We start from the raw sequence: 18,662 nt of genomic DNA, 5'->3' as shown, positions 1-18,662 counted from the left end.
GAACCCATTAATGTGGCCTTCCATAGCGGGTGCCCCATCAGTAGTAATGAAGACAAGCTTACATAAGGGAAGTTGGAATTTTTTTGCAAACTCTATAAAAGCTTGAAAAATATCTTCAGCCCTTGTATGTCCTTTTAGTTGCAAAATGGCGAGTAGTTCCTCCTTTGTACTCATGTTGTCAAATACCATTCTGATGAAAATGCATAACTGTGCCTCATCTACCGTATCTGTGGACTCGTCAAACTAGAGGGAATTAACACTCTCAGTTGCCAATATCTTTCTTCAGTTGATCCTCGAGGTTCTCAGCTATTGCCTCACATCTTCTTGTCACCGTATTTCTGGACAACTGAATGTCATTGATGGCAGCCATAATTTCAGTCTTGTTCTTAAAATCCCCAAACAGCGAGTCTGCAGCCTCAGTAAATGCTTCCTTGATCATCTCCCCATCTTTTAACTACTTTTTATGCTTAGCAAGAACATGACTCACATGATAAGATGCTATGGTTGCCGCCTCCCTTTGGTCACAGGCCTTGTAAAAATATTTGTTTTGTTCTTGTACCTTTCTTCTTCGTAATTCAGTCTTTGCTGGAAAATCTCTTTCCTGGAATTGTGTGTGGATGATTTAAAATGTTGTTCTATGTTACCTTTCTTTGGGATAGCGAGGCTATTATGGCAGATGAGGCACACACATTTTGAGATTGAGTTTGACATGACTAAAAAATGATCCTCCTCCCATTCCTTGTGGAAATTGTGCATTTTCTGTTTTTTGTATCCTTCCCTTCACTCATTATTGCTGCTGTTGACCACACAACTTAAGAATGAATCTGGCTACACAGTTAGCTAGCTAGCTACCTACCTGGCATCACCGTGACCTCGACTTGGAGTTAGCATGGTCAGATGCCGCCCGCCAACTAGGCGAGTAAGTGGGCAGGGGCTGGTCAAATTCTATGTAAATCACGTGACTTTTCAGACATTGCTGTGAGTGGAGAACTGTCGAACGTTAAAACAGAAAGAAATTATAGGCATTGATTTGTGTGGCTGACTTTTTGTAGATATAAAATCATCTCACGATCAAATGGCAAGCACTCCACGATCGACCAGTAGATCGCGATTGACTGGTTGGGCACCCACGACTTATGTAAATAAGGTATTTCTGTTTGCTATTTTTAATCAATTGTTTTCAACCTGTTTTCGCTTTGTCATTAAGGGGTATTGTGTATAGATTGATGAGAATAATTTTTGATTGAATCCATTTTAGAATAAGGCTGTAACTAGTGATACACCGATATTACATTTTTGGCCGATAGCGATATTTTCCTTGCAACAAAAAAAAGCGATACCAATAACCGACATAAAAAAAAATTGCGGCCATTTAAGCATTCTATTACAGTTAACTTCTTTGGGATAGGGGGCAGCATTTTCACTTTTGGATGAATAGCGTGCCCAGAATGAACTGCCTCCTACTCAGTCCCAGATGCGAATATATGCATATTATTATTATTATTGGATAGAAAACACTCTGAAGTTTCTAAAACTGTTTGAATGATGTCTGTGAGTATAACAGAACTCATATGGCAGGCAAAAACCTGACCCCTATTGAACACACAGTGGGATCTTGGTTATGTTGCACTTCCTAAGGCTTCCACTAGATGTCAACTATCTTTAGAACATTGTTTCAGGCTTCTACTGTGGTGTGGGACCGGATGGGAGCTCTTTGAGTCAGTGGTCTGCCTACAGCCTCGTTCTCAGTCACGCGCTTTCACTTGAGAGGTAGCTGTCGTTCCATTGCTTTTCTACAGACAATAGAATTCTCCAGTTGAAACGTTATTGAACTTTTATGATAAAAACATCCTAAAGATTGATTCTATATTTAGTTTGACAAGTTTTTTCGACCTGTAATATAACTTTTTGAACGTTTCGTCCGAATGGACCAGATCGCGCATTTGGATTTGTTTACCAAACGCCCTAACAAAAGAAGCTATTGGACATTCCGCTAGCGGAACCCCAGTCCTAGACAGGATAAATAGTTAACACACACAGATGGACGCAGTGGTCTAAGGCACTGCATCTCAGTGCAAGAGGCGTCATGACAGTCCCTGGTACGAATCCAGGCTGTATCACATCCGGCCGTGATTGGGAGTCCCATCGGGCGGCACCCAATTGGCCCAGTGTTGTCCGGATTTGGCTGGCGTAGAACGTCATTGTAAATAAGAATTTGTTCTTAAATGACTTGCCTAGTTAAATAAAGGTCAGACACACACACACACACACACACACAACACTGAACAAAAAGTTAATTTGTTGGCATTTACGTATGTCCCCATTACCAGGAAAACATAATCAGAACCTATTTCTTTCACTTACTTGCTGTGCTGTTTCGTTGTTCATTTGTTCATTCTCAACCAGGATTTCTCATACTATGGAGCGTCGTGTGGGTCTTTGCGTGTCAAATAACATTATTGCATCTGAGCTCCTAGAGTGTGCGGCTCTCCTTTATTTTTTTACGTGTTCCACTCCGCTACCCAGCACCTCGCCTAAATAGGTGTGCGTTTCTTTGACCAATCAGGACCTGAATATGACTGCACGTCACATAATAATTTAACACATTCATACATTTTTGATGTAGTTATTACACATTGATTACACTATCACTCGTGTTTCATATGTCACAACGATTCATCGTTACGGATGCTATGATGCTGGTAAAGTTTGGTCTGGTGCACCTACAGTGCTGGTCATAAAAAAGCTAGCTAGCTCATGGATGCAAACAATGTTCTTCCCCAAAAACATAGCAAAAACGACAATCTGTTTCAGTAGCTAAAGTTAGCTAGCTAACTATATAGCTAGGTGTAATCTAAAATAACCCTAATTTATAAGACAGTTCTTATTTGATTAATGGTGGTCGGACCCATTTATGTGATGCTAGCCACAATAAGGATTTGCCACAATAGTGGACTTTGCCGTTGGCCTTCAAAATAAAAGTATGTCATTGACAGTGATGCAAATGAATGCAAACAGTAGAATTATGCCATAATTGAATAGATCATGCTAATCGAGATTGGAATGTTGTTCTATATAATCAACAAAAGACAATAATTTGTTAATTTGACAAAATCTGTTGAATTCACACTGAATGTATTATACACTGCTCAAAAAAGGGAACACTTAAACAACACAATGTAACTCCAAGTCAATCACACTTCTGTGAAATCAAACTGTCCACTTAGGAAGCAACACTGATTGACAATAAATTTCACATGCTGTTATGCAAATGGAATAGACAACAGGTGGAAATTATAGGCAATTAGCAAGACACCCCCAATAAAGGAGTGGTTTTGCAGGTGGTGACCACAGACCACTTCTCAGTTCCTATGCTTCCTGGCTGATGTTTTGGTCACTTTTGAATGCTGGCGGTGCTTTCACTCTAGTGGTAGCATGAGACGGAGTCTACAACCCACACAAATGGCTCAGGTAGTGCAGCTCATCCAGGATGGCACATCAATGTGAGCTGTGGCAAGAAGGTTTGCTGTGTCTGTCAGCGTAGTGTCCAGAGCATGGAGGCGCTACCAGGAGACAGGCCAGTACATCAGGAGACGTGGAGGAGGCCGTAGGAGGGCAACAACCCAGCAGCAGGACCGCTACCTCCGCCTATGTGCAAGGAGGAGCACTGCCAGAGCCCTGCAAAATGACCTCCAGCATGCCACAAATGTGCATGTGTCTGCTCAAACGGTCAGAAACAGACTCCATGAGGGTGGTATGAGGGCCCGACGTCCACAGGTGGGGGTTGGGCTTACATTTTGCTGCCTGCAACATCCTCCAGCATGACCGGTTTGGCGGTGGGTCAGTCATGGTGTGGGGTGGCATTTCTTTGGGGGGCCGCACAGCTCTCCATGTGCTCGCCAGAGGTAGCCTGACTGCCATTAGGTACCGAGATGAGATCCTCAGACCCCTTGTGAGACCATATGCTGGTGCGGTTGGCCCTGGGTTCCTCCTAATGCAAGACAATGCTAGACCTCATGTGGCTGGAGTGTGTCAGCAGTTCCTTCAAGAGGAAGGCATTGATGCTATGGACTGGCCCGCCCATTTCCCAGACCTGAAACAAATTGAGCACATCTGGGAAATCATGTCTCGCTCCATCCACCAACGCCACGTTGCACCACAGACTGACCAGGAGTTGGCGGATGCTTTAGTCCAGGTCTGGGAGGAGATTCCTCAGGAGACCATCCGCCACCTCATCAGGAGCATGCCCAGGCGTTGTAGGGATGTCATACAGGCACGTGGAGGCCACACACACTACTGAGCCTCATTTTGACTTGTTTTAAGGACATTACATCAAAGTTGGATCAGCCTGTAGTGTGGTTTTCCACTTTAATTTTGAGTGTCACTCCAAATCCAGACCTCCATGGGTTGATACATTTGATTTCCATTGATAATTGTTGTGTGATTTTGTTGTCAGCACATTCAACTATGTAAAGAAAAAAGTATTTCATAAGAATATTTCATTCATTCAGATCTAGGATGTGTTATTTTAGTGTTCCCTTTATTTTTTTGAGCAGTGTACTTTAGAATTTCATTGGGGGCATACTTATTTCACTGTACAGCCTTACCTATGGATTGTGGATCAATGACATGGGGTATCAGTCTACTCAGAGACACCCAGAGAGCATTATCTTCATAGCTCTTATTGTGGGACTCTGAAACAACTGTGAATTGAGCCACATTTATTGTCAACCTATGTGTATTGAACACTATTCCTGAGGAAAAACAATACTGCGTGCATGTTTTGGAGTCATACAACTCTGAGGAGGACGTTGGGTATTGAGTAGACTGATTTCATTGATCCCCAATCCTTAGGTAAAGCTGTACAGTGCAATATAAATGTCAATACACACAATAGGCTGACTAGGGAGGTGATTTCAAAACAGTCACAGTCCCGCAATATGAGCTACAATGCTAATATTTGCGTAAACTCTTCACAATTGTGTTCTGTGGGTGTCACCCAGTAGACTGATACCCCATTTCATTGCTTCACATTCCAACCTTGTTTAACATTATCTAGTCTAAATATGGCATGATTACACCAATTGTTACCTTCTGCATCGCTTTCAAAGAGATACTTTTATTTTGAAGGCAAACTGCAAATTCCACTTGTGCCCAATCCTTATTGTGGCTAGCTTCACAACACATAACCCAGTCCGGTCACACATCACTAGCCAGATGAAGCTAGCTGGCTGCTTATAATGTTTGCTTTGGGCAACAGGGTTAAGTAGCTGGCTAGCTATTTATATTCACAAACTGAAGTTCAATTTCAATAGGCGAACAACAAGTGGCTACCTAGCTAATACTTACTCACAAGGATTCCTAAATCATTGCTAAAAATAATGAAAATTACTGCAGTTTCTCCTGGTCATTGTTTTCAGGCTGGTTGTATTGGTGCTAGCTAGGTACCAAGCTAAAGCTAGCTACCCCAGAAGTTGTGGTCGAACAAATAATGCGGTGTTGTAAACACATCATTCGAGGCAGGTGTTTGCTTGTTTGCACACTTGTTTGTACAGCTTTGACAGTGTTACTGATAGTCGTGGTGGTGATTGGCTTGCACGTGCAAATTCAGAACACACAACATTCTATAATATATCTGTGTTATTTCACATGTCAAATTAAAAGCTTATTTAATGCGTCAAATAGTTTTATTTGATGTGTATATTTTTTGACAATCAAAGACCCAAACGGCATTCCATAGTATGTCGTGAAGCTAATAGCAGTGACGCTATTACTGTGTAACACCGGTAGGGCAATATGTCTACCGATGCTCGACCAGTCGGCGAAAGCCAACATCACCCACGACAGAGAACGGTTGATTGTCAAGGGCAAAGAATTCCATTATCTTGGTGTTAATGGATTTCACCTTTAAGTTGTCTCGCTGAAATGTTCTTATTCTTTCAAATGACTGCTCGACTTGTTGACTGCTCGAGCCACACAGCAGACATTGTGGGCCAGGTTAGCAATTCTGTGTTGCATGTGTAGCGCCAAATTTTACGTAGCGTCATCACGTCATGTTATACATGATTAACTAATATTAATATTAATTAACATTATATAGGTATGCACGTCAGCTTTGACATCGGTTTTGCACATCAGCGTTAAACTAGACATCGGGTTGATACCGATGTTGGCATTTTTAGCTAATATTGGCTGATTCCGATATGTTCACCGATATATTGTGCATCTCCAGCTGTAACGCAACAAAATGTGGAAAAAATCAAGAGGTGTGAATACTTTCCCGAATGCATTGTATGTTGCTTCTGGGCTAAGATGTAGCATTGGCAATGTCTTTCAAAGGGAGACAACTCACAAATGTGGAAATTCTGGAGATTTTTGTCAATTCTGACAACGAGTCTGAGTATGAAAATGAGGAATCGGATTCTGACAGTGATAGTGATCAGCTGCTTGCCAACTTTGTGGCTATTGAGAACCCCAACTTTGTGGCTATTGAGAAGTCTGCGGTAGCTGGAAGTCTGGCAGCCATTTCACCCTTCCTGCCTATGCTGTTGGCTTTGATGAGTCCCAGTCTGGAGTGCAAAGCCCCTTGCCATCTCCCTCTGAGGCAGAGTGCGTCAAACTTTTTCTGACAGAGGAGCTGGTGGGAGACATAGTGGAGTGGACCAATCACTATGCTTTGGCGCTACAGGAGAAGAGAGAGGCTGGAGTGAGGGAGAAGCTTGCTAAATGACAATTAGTGAAATGTATACCTTCCTAGTGACAGTCCTTCTCATGGGAATAGTGAAGAAGAACTCCCTAAGAGAATACTAGAGAAATAAGAAATGTTCTCACCAGGCTGACATCAGCATTTGGTCAGGTCTTTGTGCCATAAAAGGACTTATGCATTGACGAGTCCCTGATGTTATGGAAGAGTAGACTGGCGCTCCGTCAATACATTCCCTCCAAAAGGCACAGGTTTGGGGTCAAGTTCTTTGTTTTGTGCAACGTTTTATGTGTTACTCATGGTGTATTCCTTGTGTTGTTATATACAGTGTGTATTTATATATACATCTGTTTTTCTCTCTGCATTGTTGTGAGGTAAGCATTTCACTGTCAGTCTACACCTATCTACACCTGTTGTTTATGAAGCATGTGACAAATAGAATTTGATTTGTGAAGACAGGATTTGTCCAGGACATTATAATCTGCAGAGGATCCACCACTGACATCCAACATTATGAGGGGTTTGTTGTGTCTGGGTCCATGGGGATGACCATGCTGGCTCTTCATCTCGGGAATGGCCACACTTTGTATGTGGAACATTGGGGCAGTAGTCACACACTTTTCCAGCATCTTCTCTCGAACAGCATGTGGTGCCGACATTTGGAAAATGCAGAGAGGGGAAGGCGGAGATTTCAAGGAGAAATATCAAAATCGCCTCAAGATGAATACGTGATATTCAATATCAGTAAGTTAGAAAATATTAGCACTTTATATACTTGGGGGTAATTCCATTCCATTTGGATAAGTACACAAATCACAAGGCTAGATAAATGTATTATGAAAACAAGCAACACTCAAACATGATGGAGAGTAAACGTGGAGAATCAATATCGAAAAGGAAACACGACTCTTCCACAGATACAAACGATTTATGCGTTTCACCACTGGGACTGGTAAGTGTGGAAAGCGATCTGTTAAAGTCGATACATGACAAACTGGGCCTACTTGAATTAGTCAGTAAGGATATAAAGGAGTTGAAGGCGCCTTGAAATGAGTGACGAAAGAGCTGCGATAATGAAGAAAGAAACAAACAAGCTAAAAGGGATAGTCAATTAGATAGAAACGGACGTTAATGAACTTAAAAAGGAGAACATCTTTCTAAGAGAAGCCTTACTAGACATACAGACTAGATCTATGAGAGAAAATCTAGTAGTTATGGGTATCAAAGAAAGAGAAGGAGATGTTCCCGAAAAAGTAGTGAAGGAATTCTTTCTTACAGTGCTTCAAAACCCACTCGATGTTGTCGATAAAATCCAACTTGAACGTGTACACCGTTTCGGACAAAGATATGAGCGTCCAGTCGTTGCCAAATGTACTTTCTTTAGGGATAAAGTAATGGTTAAAAGCCTGGGTAAAAGAAAATAAGCATGAATGATCAGTTCCCAAGGGAGATTGCAGAATAGCGCAAAGTTCTGTATCCAATCTTCAAGGAGAATAGATTAAAAGGGAAGTGTGTAGCTCTCGTAGTTGACAAACTGTGTATTGACAACCAAATGTTCTGAGACACAAAGACTACTCCATGGCTAGTCCAAATAATACAACGTTCTCAGAGAGGAGGTGAATAATGGAACACCCAATACTAGCCATGGTAGGGATTTGTTTAATATTGATTTTTTTATTGAATCTTTATTTAACTAGGCAAGTCAGTTAAGAACAAATTCTTATTTACAATTACCTTGTCAGCTCGGGGATTTGATCCAGCAACCTTTCGGTTACTGGCCCAACGCTCTAACCACTAGGATTGTAATAATACAAAAAAATAGATAGAATTTTCAAATATAACTAATTGGAACACAAAAGTACTATTTGAACATGGTGGAGATAGAAACACAGCAAGCAGAAGACATAGAAGGCACAGTATGTGGGGATGTACTGTGATGGAAGGTGTGGTGTGTGTTTTTGGTGTTTGGATGAAGTGTGGCGTTAAGTGAGTGAGAAAGGAAATGGTTGCATATCCCAGAACCAATGTGTGCCTGTGAGCAGGGGTTGTGATGGAACGGTCCACAACCTTATACACTAGACACCCACCTGAACAACCCAGACACTAAAGAGAAGTCCCTATCTGTTTTATTGGCCTGCTGTAAGCCGCCTGTATGCAGCCATAATGCGTTCAGAGACCTACTAGAGCAGCACTGCCCCTTCAAGATTCTGAGCCTGCCTGGCAGGGTTGGTCCTACAAAGCCAGAGCCCCCTGATGGGAGAGAATAATATACAAGGAAATTCTCAAAGCTGCTAATGAAAACCTTGATGACCTTGTACCTCGCTGGTGGGGATTCCGGTGGGGTACACCCACCCAGGCAGTGGCAGTGTTGGCAACAACTTTTGTTGCTAGCATACAAAAGTTGTCCTCAATCTTTGCTAAGAAAGATGTCCAGCTCCAGTTACGTTGGGAAATAATGTTCAGTTTGTGTAGTTTCTGAAAGTACAGAATAAAGAGGAATTCGTAGTAATTATACCAAACAAAAATCATTTCAAAGATTTCACTGCGTTACAGTTCATATAAGGAAATGAGTCAATTTAAATAAATTAATTAGGCTCTAATCTATGGATTTCACATGACTGTGCAGGGGCCAGCCATAGGTGGGCCTGAGGGGGCATAGACCTACCAATTTGGGGGAGCCACCCACTGGGGAGCCAGTCCCAGCCAATCAGAATGAGTTTTCCCCCAGAAAAGGGCTTTATTACTGCTTTGCTTTATCTTGGCCAGGTCGCAATTGTAAATGAGAATTTGTTCTCAACTTGCCTACCTGGTTAAATAAAGGTGAAATAAAATTTAAAAAAATTACAGACATAAATACTCCTCAGTTTCATCAGCTGTCTGCGTGACTGGTCTCTGTGGTTGTAAGGCCAGTTGGAAGTACTGCCAAATTCTCTAAAATGACTTTGGAGGCGGTTTATGGTAGAGAAATGAACATTGAATTCTCTGGCATCAGCTCTGGTGGACAATCATGCAGTCAGCATGCCAATTGCACGCTCAATCAAAACTTGAGACATCAGTAGCATTATGTTGTGTGACAAAACTGCACATTTTAGATGACCATTTATTGTCATGCTGTTTAATCAGCTTATTGATATGCCACACCTGTCAGGTGGATAGATTTCCTTGGCAAAGAAGAAATGCTCACTAACAGGAATGTAAACAAATTTGTGCACAAAATTTGAGAGAAATATGCTTTTTGTGCGTATGAAACATTTCTGGAATCTTTTATTTCAGCTAATGAAACAAGGGACCAACATTTTACATGTTGCGTTTATATTTTGTTCATTATAAGTTGTGGCATATGTTTATTATAAGCATATTTTCTCTTTCAAATTCATGACTGAAATTTACTTTCCACAAACATGACCATGAACGAGGGCTATACTCTAGGAAACAAAGGAACAGAAAACGAATCTCCTCGGAAAGGTGTCTTGTCATCTCTTTAAAGGCCCAGTGCAGTCAAATACGTGATTTTCCTATGTTGTATATATATTTCCACACTATGAGGTTGGAATAATAATAATGAAAATTATGATAATGCCCTTTTAGAGTGAGAGATGCTTCAAAAGACAGCCTGAAATTTTAACTTGTTTTGGTGGTATGGAGTTTTGGCGGGATGTAGTTTTGGCCTACTTGGTGAATTTGGCCTACTAGGCAGTAAATGAGTTAATAGACCAATAAGAGAGTTCCAAACCTCTCTGACAATACCAGCTAGATTTCAGTTTTCCCCTCCCCACTCAGACCACACACAGACAGTCCTAGTAAAATTATTGCTTGAGAAAATGCTCTTTTTGACCATTTTAATGGAAAACAATCATAGCAAGGTCCTTAATGGTGACCCAGAAATGATTTGATATTCAGATAAAAACAGCTGCATTGGACCTTTACAGTAATGTGTTATAGACAAAGTTAACATGCAAACAGGAAGACCACAGATGAGTTGCGTGAGCAAATCAGTTTTTTTTTATTCAATTTTTTTTATATATATAATTCAGAACAGCAAGAGTCAATTATGGCAACAATAAAATGTGCATAAAACAAATCTGAAGACAAGAAGTAGTACATTATTCTGTAGCAACTATAAGCAAAAAAAAAGTAAGTGTTCACACATACTAAACAGTCAAGCATGTATGCCCCCGGCAGGGAAGAAAGACCTTGGTTTAAGCTGAGAGACAGTGAAATCTGCCCACGCAGCTCTGGTTGGTTTGGAGAAAGGGACACTTTGGTTCCATAGCACTTATACAGCGACCTCAAGTCAGAAATAGGATGACCTTGACTGAAGACGGTTACATTCATTTGAAAGAGTATTTACCTATACATTTGGTATGGTGGGGAGCCTTCACCTGCTGAGTGCACAGTTGGCTGGTAGCATTAGCTGTGCCCTGTGAGTCCATGTTGACTTGAGTGATCTTACGGTGATTAGAGAATATTTCTGGGGTGGTTTTGTGTTAACGTTACATTTTATTCTTGAGAACTCATGTAGTTTCTTGGTAAAAAATGTATATCACAAGTGCAAGTGTTCGATTACTTGTCTAAAGTCTTATTTCCCCCTTCTCCCCAAACATATTTTTGTAAATTGAAAATATAAACTTTCCATATCTACTTATATAGATTGTTTACATTTGTGTTCTTTTTACATGCAATGAAACAAAAATTTGAAATGGTTTTGTTTATATATTTTTTTAGTTATTGTACCGTAGGGCTAGGCATGAATGGCCTGTTCCAAGATTTGAAAAATGGACAATATATGATATTTATTGTATATCATATACTACAAGGGGAGTGAGTGGGAGTGAATGTGGGGGTTATGACCCTTGAGGATTTCCTGGCAAACTACTAGCCACTGACAAAAGCTTAAAAACGCATAGCTTTTTCTGAATGCATTGGCCTAGAAACTGACACCATTTTCTTTCTTTTTGCAAGCAAATTTGTTTAGCTGGTCTATCCATTTAGATTTTTTTATTTAAATTAACCTAAAAAAGTACTTATCATTATAGAATTTTTTATTCAAAATAATACCTCAATATGATAAATGTTTTTTTTTTCTCTCTGTTCATTGACTATGTACAGAAGTGCAAAAAGTCAACCTTCGTCCCTTAGGTTAGAGTTCGTTCATCTGCAGCATTACCGACCTTCCCGATTCAGCAAAGTCCACTACCTCACCTCTACTCTCACTATTCACCAAACTCCAGAGACCCATCTATCTCACTGTTCATTTTGCGCTGACATTCAGGGCAATCTTAAGAAATATTAAAACAATATATATATAGTTTTTAATGGATACAGTAGAAAATAATTTTTTGTTCCTTCTCTAAACATGGACAATCTAAATTTCGACACAATATACACTACAGGTCAAAAGTTTTGGAACACCTACTCATTCAAGTGTTTATTTTTTATTTTTTTAAAACTATTTTCTACACTGTAGAATAATAGTGAAGACATCAAACTATGAAATGACACATATGGAATCATGTAGTAACCAAAAAAGTGTTCAACAAATCAAAATATATTTTGTTTTTGAGATTCTTCAAATAGCCACGCTTTGCCTTGATGACAGCTTTGCAGACTCTTGGCATTCTCTCAACCAGCTTCACCTGGAATGCTTTTCCAACAGTCTTGAAGGATTTCCCCACATATGCTGAGCACAATGTAGAAAATAATTAAAAGAAAAACCCTTGAATGAGTAGGTGTTCTAAAACATTTTACCGATAGTGTGTTTTCAAACAAGATCTCGACTTGTAGCTAAAACATTAGTTTTCAGCCAGAGTAGATGCCTCGGCAACACACCAACTGATGCCGTTCATTGTATCAATATCAAAAGGTCGTTGATCAACATTTTTGATCAACTTCTTCAGACGTCCAGCTACAAGAATGATGTGAATACTTATTCTGACTCCACATATTATTATTAATCATTAGTATGGTTTGAAAATCCAAAACTCTAAATTTACAACGGCTATATAATAATGTTGTCAAGTAGAATATAATAAGGCAGAAATCTACAAACTAAATATTCAAATAGATTAAAATCCTTAAGTAATACATAACACATGAGTTCAATGAAATTTAAGAGTAAATTGTTACTTGAGAAAAAAACTAAACCAAAACATTATAAGGTGTATGTATGTGTACGGACTATAATATATAATTGGTGTTCATTGCCTGTATGGTGATTGAAAGTACATTTGATTGGGATGGAACCCAGTCCTGTAATCTAAGGCTTCAATAGAAGTACAATACAATCAGTAAAGAGATCTTACACCTCAGTCAAAACAACAAAACGAAATCACAGAACATAATGGCGTGTGAAAACAAGGGTTTTGAAATGAAATCTCTGTTCCCCCAATTCTGTGTTGAACCTTCCTTGAATTTGGCCATATACTCCGGTAACCCTTCGTGCATGAGCAGAACTGTGCTTCGGTATCCTGAATCAGTTCAATTCTGATCAAAAAAGTGAGATACTTTTTTCTTCTGTTTGATAAATTCACATGAAATGAGTTATTTGTTGTATTACCTCAATTGAAGTAAAATGTGTCTATTGAGAGGTAATAGTTCTGGGGGAGCACAAAAACACTCAACCAAGTGTATATCTTCTTATGACCTAATCAAACGTATCTTTTTTCAACGACACAAGGTTTGACAGTGCTTCTTTCTAGACACACTTTTAGAGTCCCTCCACCTATAATGAAAAAATAAACTCAAAAACTACATTTTGATATAATATCAAAATATCGTTTTTGAGTGGATTTTTCCTTTAAGGTTGGGGACAAGGAAATGAGACCTCATGGAGAGCTAGTACGCCCCATATCACTTCAACAGGCATTAGAGTCTACTGACTTACAACTCTCCCAGTCACTATGAGCTCTGAGTCATAGATCACCCCATCTGATAAATACAACAATAAAGCAAAAACAGAAAGGCAAAACAAAACAAATTGATAAAAGGCACCTCTATTTTTTTTTCATTGCAAGAGAGATCAAAGGCTGGAGAGGAACCCTAATATCAACCAAAAATCAAATGGCACAATATATATATATAAAGAAAATACACAATGGAGAAATGATGTAAAAAACTAAACTCGAGCCATAAAAACACATATCTTAGGTAAACAGAATAACACTGCTGAAATAACACTCTGGTTTGGGATGTGTGGCCTCTATGGCACACATTAGGTGGTTAAAGCTAGCATGGCTGTGCTTTCAAAGGTACACAGGTGTGTTTCTTACCCAGAACATTCATATGTCCCTGACCCTCATTTTATCATCTAGCTTCACTAGAAGCCTTTTTAAAAACAGAAAACTGTACATGCTAAAATGTGTTGTGCCTTTCTGATTTATATTCAAATTCAAGGTGCACATTTGCAATGTTTTTTTTTTGTAAACTATGAAAACAAATGTATTAATTTAAAAACAAAACAAATTAAAAATGTTGTCTTGGTCTACCGACGTACCAACACAGTATTCTGTACGTTAGACGCCACAACATCTCGCTCTCAGCCTCATGTGTGTGCAAAAAAATGTAAGAAAGAAATGTGTTTGAACACACAGGTGTTTTGTGAATGTACTCAGTGTCTGTCTGTCAGCATGGATAGACAGACACTCCTCTTCTCAGCTGGGTGATGCCTTGGAGGACAAGGAGGTGTGTGTGTGTGTGTATGTATGTGTGTCATGGCATCGACTGGGCACACCGATGTTGGCATGTGTGACAAGAACAGCATTACGGAGCGACTGAGAGATGACGACCGATTCTCCTCCTGTCCATTGCTTGACATTCTGAACATTATAGACATAAAGGCTGAACTCTTTAGGCTTGTACAGTGCCAACACACAGTCATTTGATCTGCAAAACAAGAGACAAGGAATGACATTTTGTTTTTTAAGTTAGTAAAGTTATTTTCATTATGTAGCTCGTCTTCCAAGATCTGGATCTTATTTTTGTTCGCTGAGAGGTTGCTTAAATCGGCAATCTGCAGTTTAATCAATAACCTGGCGGCCACCCTGACACTGCTTTGGTAAAAGCTGAAAGATGGGTCTGGAGAAATAGAACCAATCTCAAATGTATAGACAGAGCACTGGATGTAAGGACTGACAATCCATCATATCAAAATTGTTTATGTTATTACCATCAAGGACCACTTTGGAAACAAGTGTTTAAATATATACTTTCAAGTGCTATCGTCTGGAAATACAGTGTACATATTGCTGTGTAATGTTTTTACCCAAACAAATCAAAATTCAATGTTTTCATTTGCATTGTTTACCAATATTGGATGAAAACACGCTTATAATTTGGATTCTGATGGGGTACAAGAGTTAAACTAAGCTCATGAGGCATCTATAAGTAATATTCTTCAAGAATCAATGGGTATATATTAATTTCAATGTCCAAAAATGTATGATTGCCGATTGCCCCTTTAAATGTATAAAAATAAAACAAACACACTAGCTGCACAGTTAAACATACTGTAGCGAAACCGAGATGAATAGAAACTCACTGTTCTTGACTCGAACTACATTTGAGTCAGATACTTGTGACTACTCAGATGATCGGCAGAAATGATTGGAATCTGGGGGTGGGGACAGAGTAGAGAAATCAAACACAGCAAACATCTTACGCATCAGACATCCACTAGCCCCACTACCACACATCAGCAGATTTAACCACATTTCTGAGTTCATTACCGAAAAGGAGATGAAGATAAGACAAAATGTGGTTACAACGTTGCATAGATAAAAGAAAGCATTTTATAGGATCACTGAAACCTGCTAATCAACGGCCAAGCATCATTTTTGGAATGTTTGGCAAGGGGAGGGTGGAGGAAGGGGGTGGAAGGAAGTAAAGAAAATGTCAGTCGCTAGTGAGGTGTCTCCTCGTCCAAACTTAAGTCCTACAGCTTGTTGACCTGCACCCGGGGTTGGAACCAAAATTATTTTCCAATAATTATGTATTGTTTTTCTTTCCGTCCCACTGTTCCAACCTGCAAAATAAAGTTCTGAACTGGTTCGGACCAAAAAAAAACATTGGTTTATATCGTTCCATTTTAAACCTCTTAAATTTTTTTTTTTTTTTTTACATTAGCTCGACATTAAATTACTTCACAAATCAGTGAGGATAGAGCAGTATGGAGCAGGCAAGCTGTAGTTGTTTAAATCCGCGATGGACAGACAAGTGTAGGGCGCGAGAAGCGACTTCAAGGGTGGGTGGGGGGAGAGCGAGACAGGGTGAAGGAGGAGGCTTGGTTTGAAGCTCTGGGCATATTGTTATGACATGCATTATCTCAATTAGGCCCACAGAACTATACCTACGGAAGAACGGCTTCTATGGAAAATCTTTGAATGTCTATTGAACTTCCGAGAGTTAACATTGGACCAGCGCTAGCAGGCTATCTAGCTAACAAGCTTGTGCGTGCAGAGTGGCACCATAATTAAAAACAATAGTTAATCAATCCAATGTGAAATGTAAAAGCTATAGTATTGAAAAAGTGAATACATTTTTCCCTAATTAAACATTTCTCCCTAATTTCTGAATCACGCTTGTAACGTCAGTAGGTTACAGTAGCCTAAGCTTCGGAGGGGGAGGGGCAGGTTGCCTACATGCTCACACTGGCAAATATTTTCAGCTGTCAGGCAGACACTGGAATAAGTTCCTGGGTGACAGAGGGAGGGCTTTGCATAGCTGCCTTGTAGTATTTTTTTGGGGGACTGAAACGTAACATAATAGTATTAACCGGTTCCCATGCTTTTAAAATAACGGTTCTGAACTGGAACAGTATAGATCACTTTCCTTCCTGGTTCTGATTCTGTCTCCCCGGAAATGTTTTTGTGGGGTGTTCAGTTCTGTTCCCTGAAGTGCAGTTAGTTAAGCATACATTTTTTCCCTTGGGATAATCAAGTTTCAACTAAAGTCTTTAACTTTAAGGGTTGTTGCACTCCCATTACATTATACGTAAAATATGTTAATATTTCACTATGTACATGCATTCTTTCCCTTCTCCTATTTGACCACACACAGTATGGTCTCAAATTATTGACACCCTTGATAAAGATGAGCATTGAACATTGAACTTTATAAAATAAACAATTGAAATACTGAGCTATATTGTATGCCAATATTTTGGGGGAAATTTTATTATTTTATACTAATACAATTGCCCAGAGAAGGAGATTTTGTTTGACAAGTAATACAAAAAAATACAAAAATAGGTAGGGGTCAAAATTATTGACACCCCTGTTTTCAATACCTTTCAACACCTCCCCTTGAGAGGATAACGGCACAGAGCCTTTTTCTAAAATGTTGAAGAACACATTGGGAGGGATCTTAGACCATTCCTCAATACAGAATCCTTCCAGATCCCTGATATCCTTTCTGCTCTTATGGCCTGCTTTCTTCAATTCAAACCACAGGTTTTCAATGGGGTTCATGTCCGGAGACTGAGATGGCCATTGCAAAATGTGGATTTTGATGTGTGCTTGGGGTTATGGTCTTGCTGGAAGATCCACTTGCGACCAAGTTTCAGCCTCCTGGCAGAGGCAACCAGGTTTTTTGGCAAAAATATCCTGGTACTGGGGAAATATGATGCCGTTGACCTTATCAAGGGCCCCAGGACAAGTGGAAGCAAAATAGCCCCATAACATCAAAGATCCACCACTATATTTTACAGTAGGAACGGGGTCCTTTTCTGCTTACGCATTCTTATTTCGACACCAAACCCACCGGTGGTGTGCGTGGCCATTGAGCTCAATTTTCATGACAAATGTAAATGCCTGGAGTTTGCTAAACAACATTGGCACTTGGATTGGAACTGGTGCGTTGGTCAAATGACATATAAATAGAGCTCTTTGACATCTTTATCAAGGGAGTCAGTCGTTTCTGACCCCACCTGTATTCTCCTCACTCAAGGGCCTAAGCAGCAGGATAAGAAAAAGTGTAGTCCTCAGACACCGTAATAGCTTTGACTGCATGTAGGCAGAAGCAGAAAAACATAGGCCGAGCACCAAATGGCACAGAGAGCAACTGCTGCACCTACTGTGCAAAACGCTTGACAAAAACAAGGAAAACTACCTAATACATACCAATTGCATGTATTCGTTGGTAGTCAACTTTGATAAGGAAGAGTCCTCAAAATGAGAAAGGACAAAGATCAAGGTTAAAATGACGTCAAACATGAACGACATACAGTAAATGTCTCCCCAGAATGACTAGTTAATGACATATATAACTTGTTTAATAACTGCATTCAAAGTTTACCATTACCATGATACATAGATGTACTGTCCTAATAACCTTTCATTAAACGGTTATACTCAACAACCAGTGTAGGCCAACAAGAGGGAGACTGTCTCCCATCCCATTCCTAGCAGACAGGGAAGCACCTACAGAACCTCCATGTGCACTGTGCGTGAAAAGCAGACCCCTTGTATTCAGTATTCAGACCCCTTGACTTTTTCCACATTTTGTTGCATTACAGCCTTAATCTAAAATGCATGAAATAAAACAAAAATCCTCATTAATCTACACACAAAACCCCATAATGACGAAGCTAAAACGTTTTCAGACCCTGTACTGAATTCTTTTCTGAAGCACCTTTTGCAGCGATTATAGTCTCGAATCCTCTTGGGTATGACGCTACAACCTTGGCACACCTGTATTTGGTGAGGTTATCCCATTCTTCTCTGCAGATCCTCTTAAGCTCTATCAGGTTGGATGGGAAGCGTCGCTGCACAGCTATTTTCAGGTCTCTCCAGAAATGTTCGATCGGGTTCAAGTCCGGGCTCTGGCTGGGCCACTCAAGGACATTCAGAGACTTGTTCCAAAGCCACTCCTGCATTGTCTTGGCTGTGTGCTTAGGGTCATTGTCCTGTTGGAAGGTGAACCTTCACCACAGTCTGAGGTCCTGAGCGCTCTGGAGCAGGTTTTC

General features: G+C 40.0%; 1 protein-coding gene and 1 long non-coding RNA gene across 51 annotated transcripts in view; one reads left to right on the top strand and one right to left on the bottom strand.

Annotated features, from left to right (window-relative positions):
- LOC149970667 (uncharacterized) overlaps positions 1-18,662 on the top strand; it is a 271,764-nt gene that overhangs the window by 235,106 nt on the left and 17,996 nt on the right. The window lies entirely within an intron of this gene.
- Positions 10,683-18,662, bottom strand: part of LOC110508342 (muscleblind-like protein 1) — a 101,441-nt gene continuing 93,461 nt past the window's right edge. For 25 of the 50 annotated variants that reach the window (XM_036966999.2, XM_090225851.1, XM_090225856.1 and 22 more), the window contains 3 exons: positions 17,818-17,862; positions 15,240-15,311; positions 10,683-14,584 (listed from right to left, as the gene is read on the bottom strand). In XM_036966999.2, the coding sequence (XP_036822894.1) occupies positions 15,255-15,311; positions 17,818-17,862 (102 nt within the window). In that variant the 3' untranslated portion in view covers positions 10,683-14,584; positions 15,240-15,254. The remainder of the gene's footprint in view (positions 14,585-15,239; positions 15,312-17,817; positions 17,863-18,662) is intronic. The other 25 variants (XM_090225849.1, XM_090225855.1, XM_090225862.1 and 22 more) reach the window with 1 other exon arrangement.

The sequence above is a fragment of the Oncorhynchus mykiss genome, chromosome 28, assembly GCF_057628025.1.
Source record: "Oncorhynchus mykiss isolate SJ-2025 chromosome 28, ASM5762802v1, whole genome shotgun sequence".
Taxonomy (NCBI): domain Eukaryota; kingdom Metazoa; phylum Chordata; class Actinopteri; order Salmoniformes; family Salmonidae; genus Oncorhynchus; species Oncorhynchus mykiss.
This window is presented reverse-complemented; position numbering and strand designations above follow the sequence as displayed.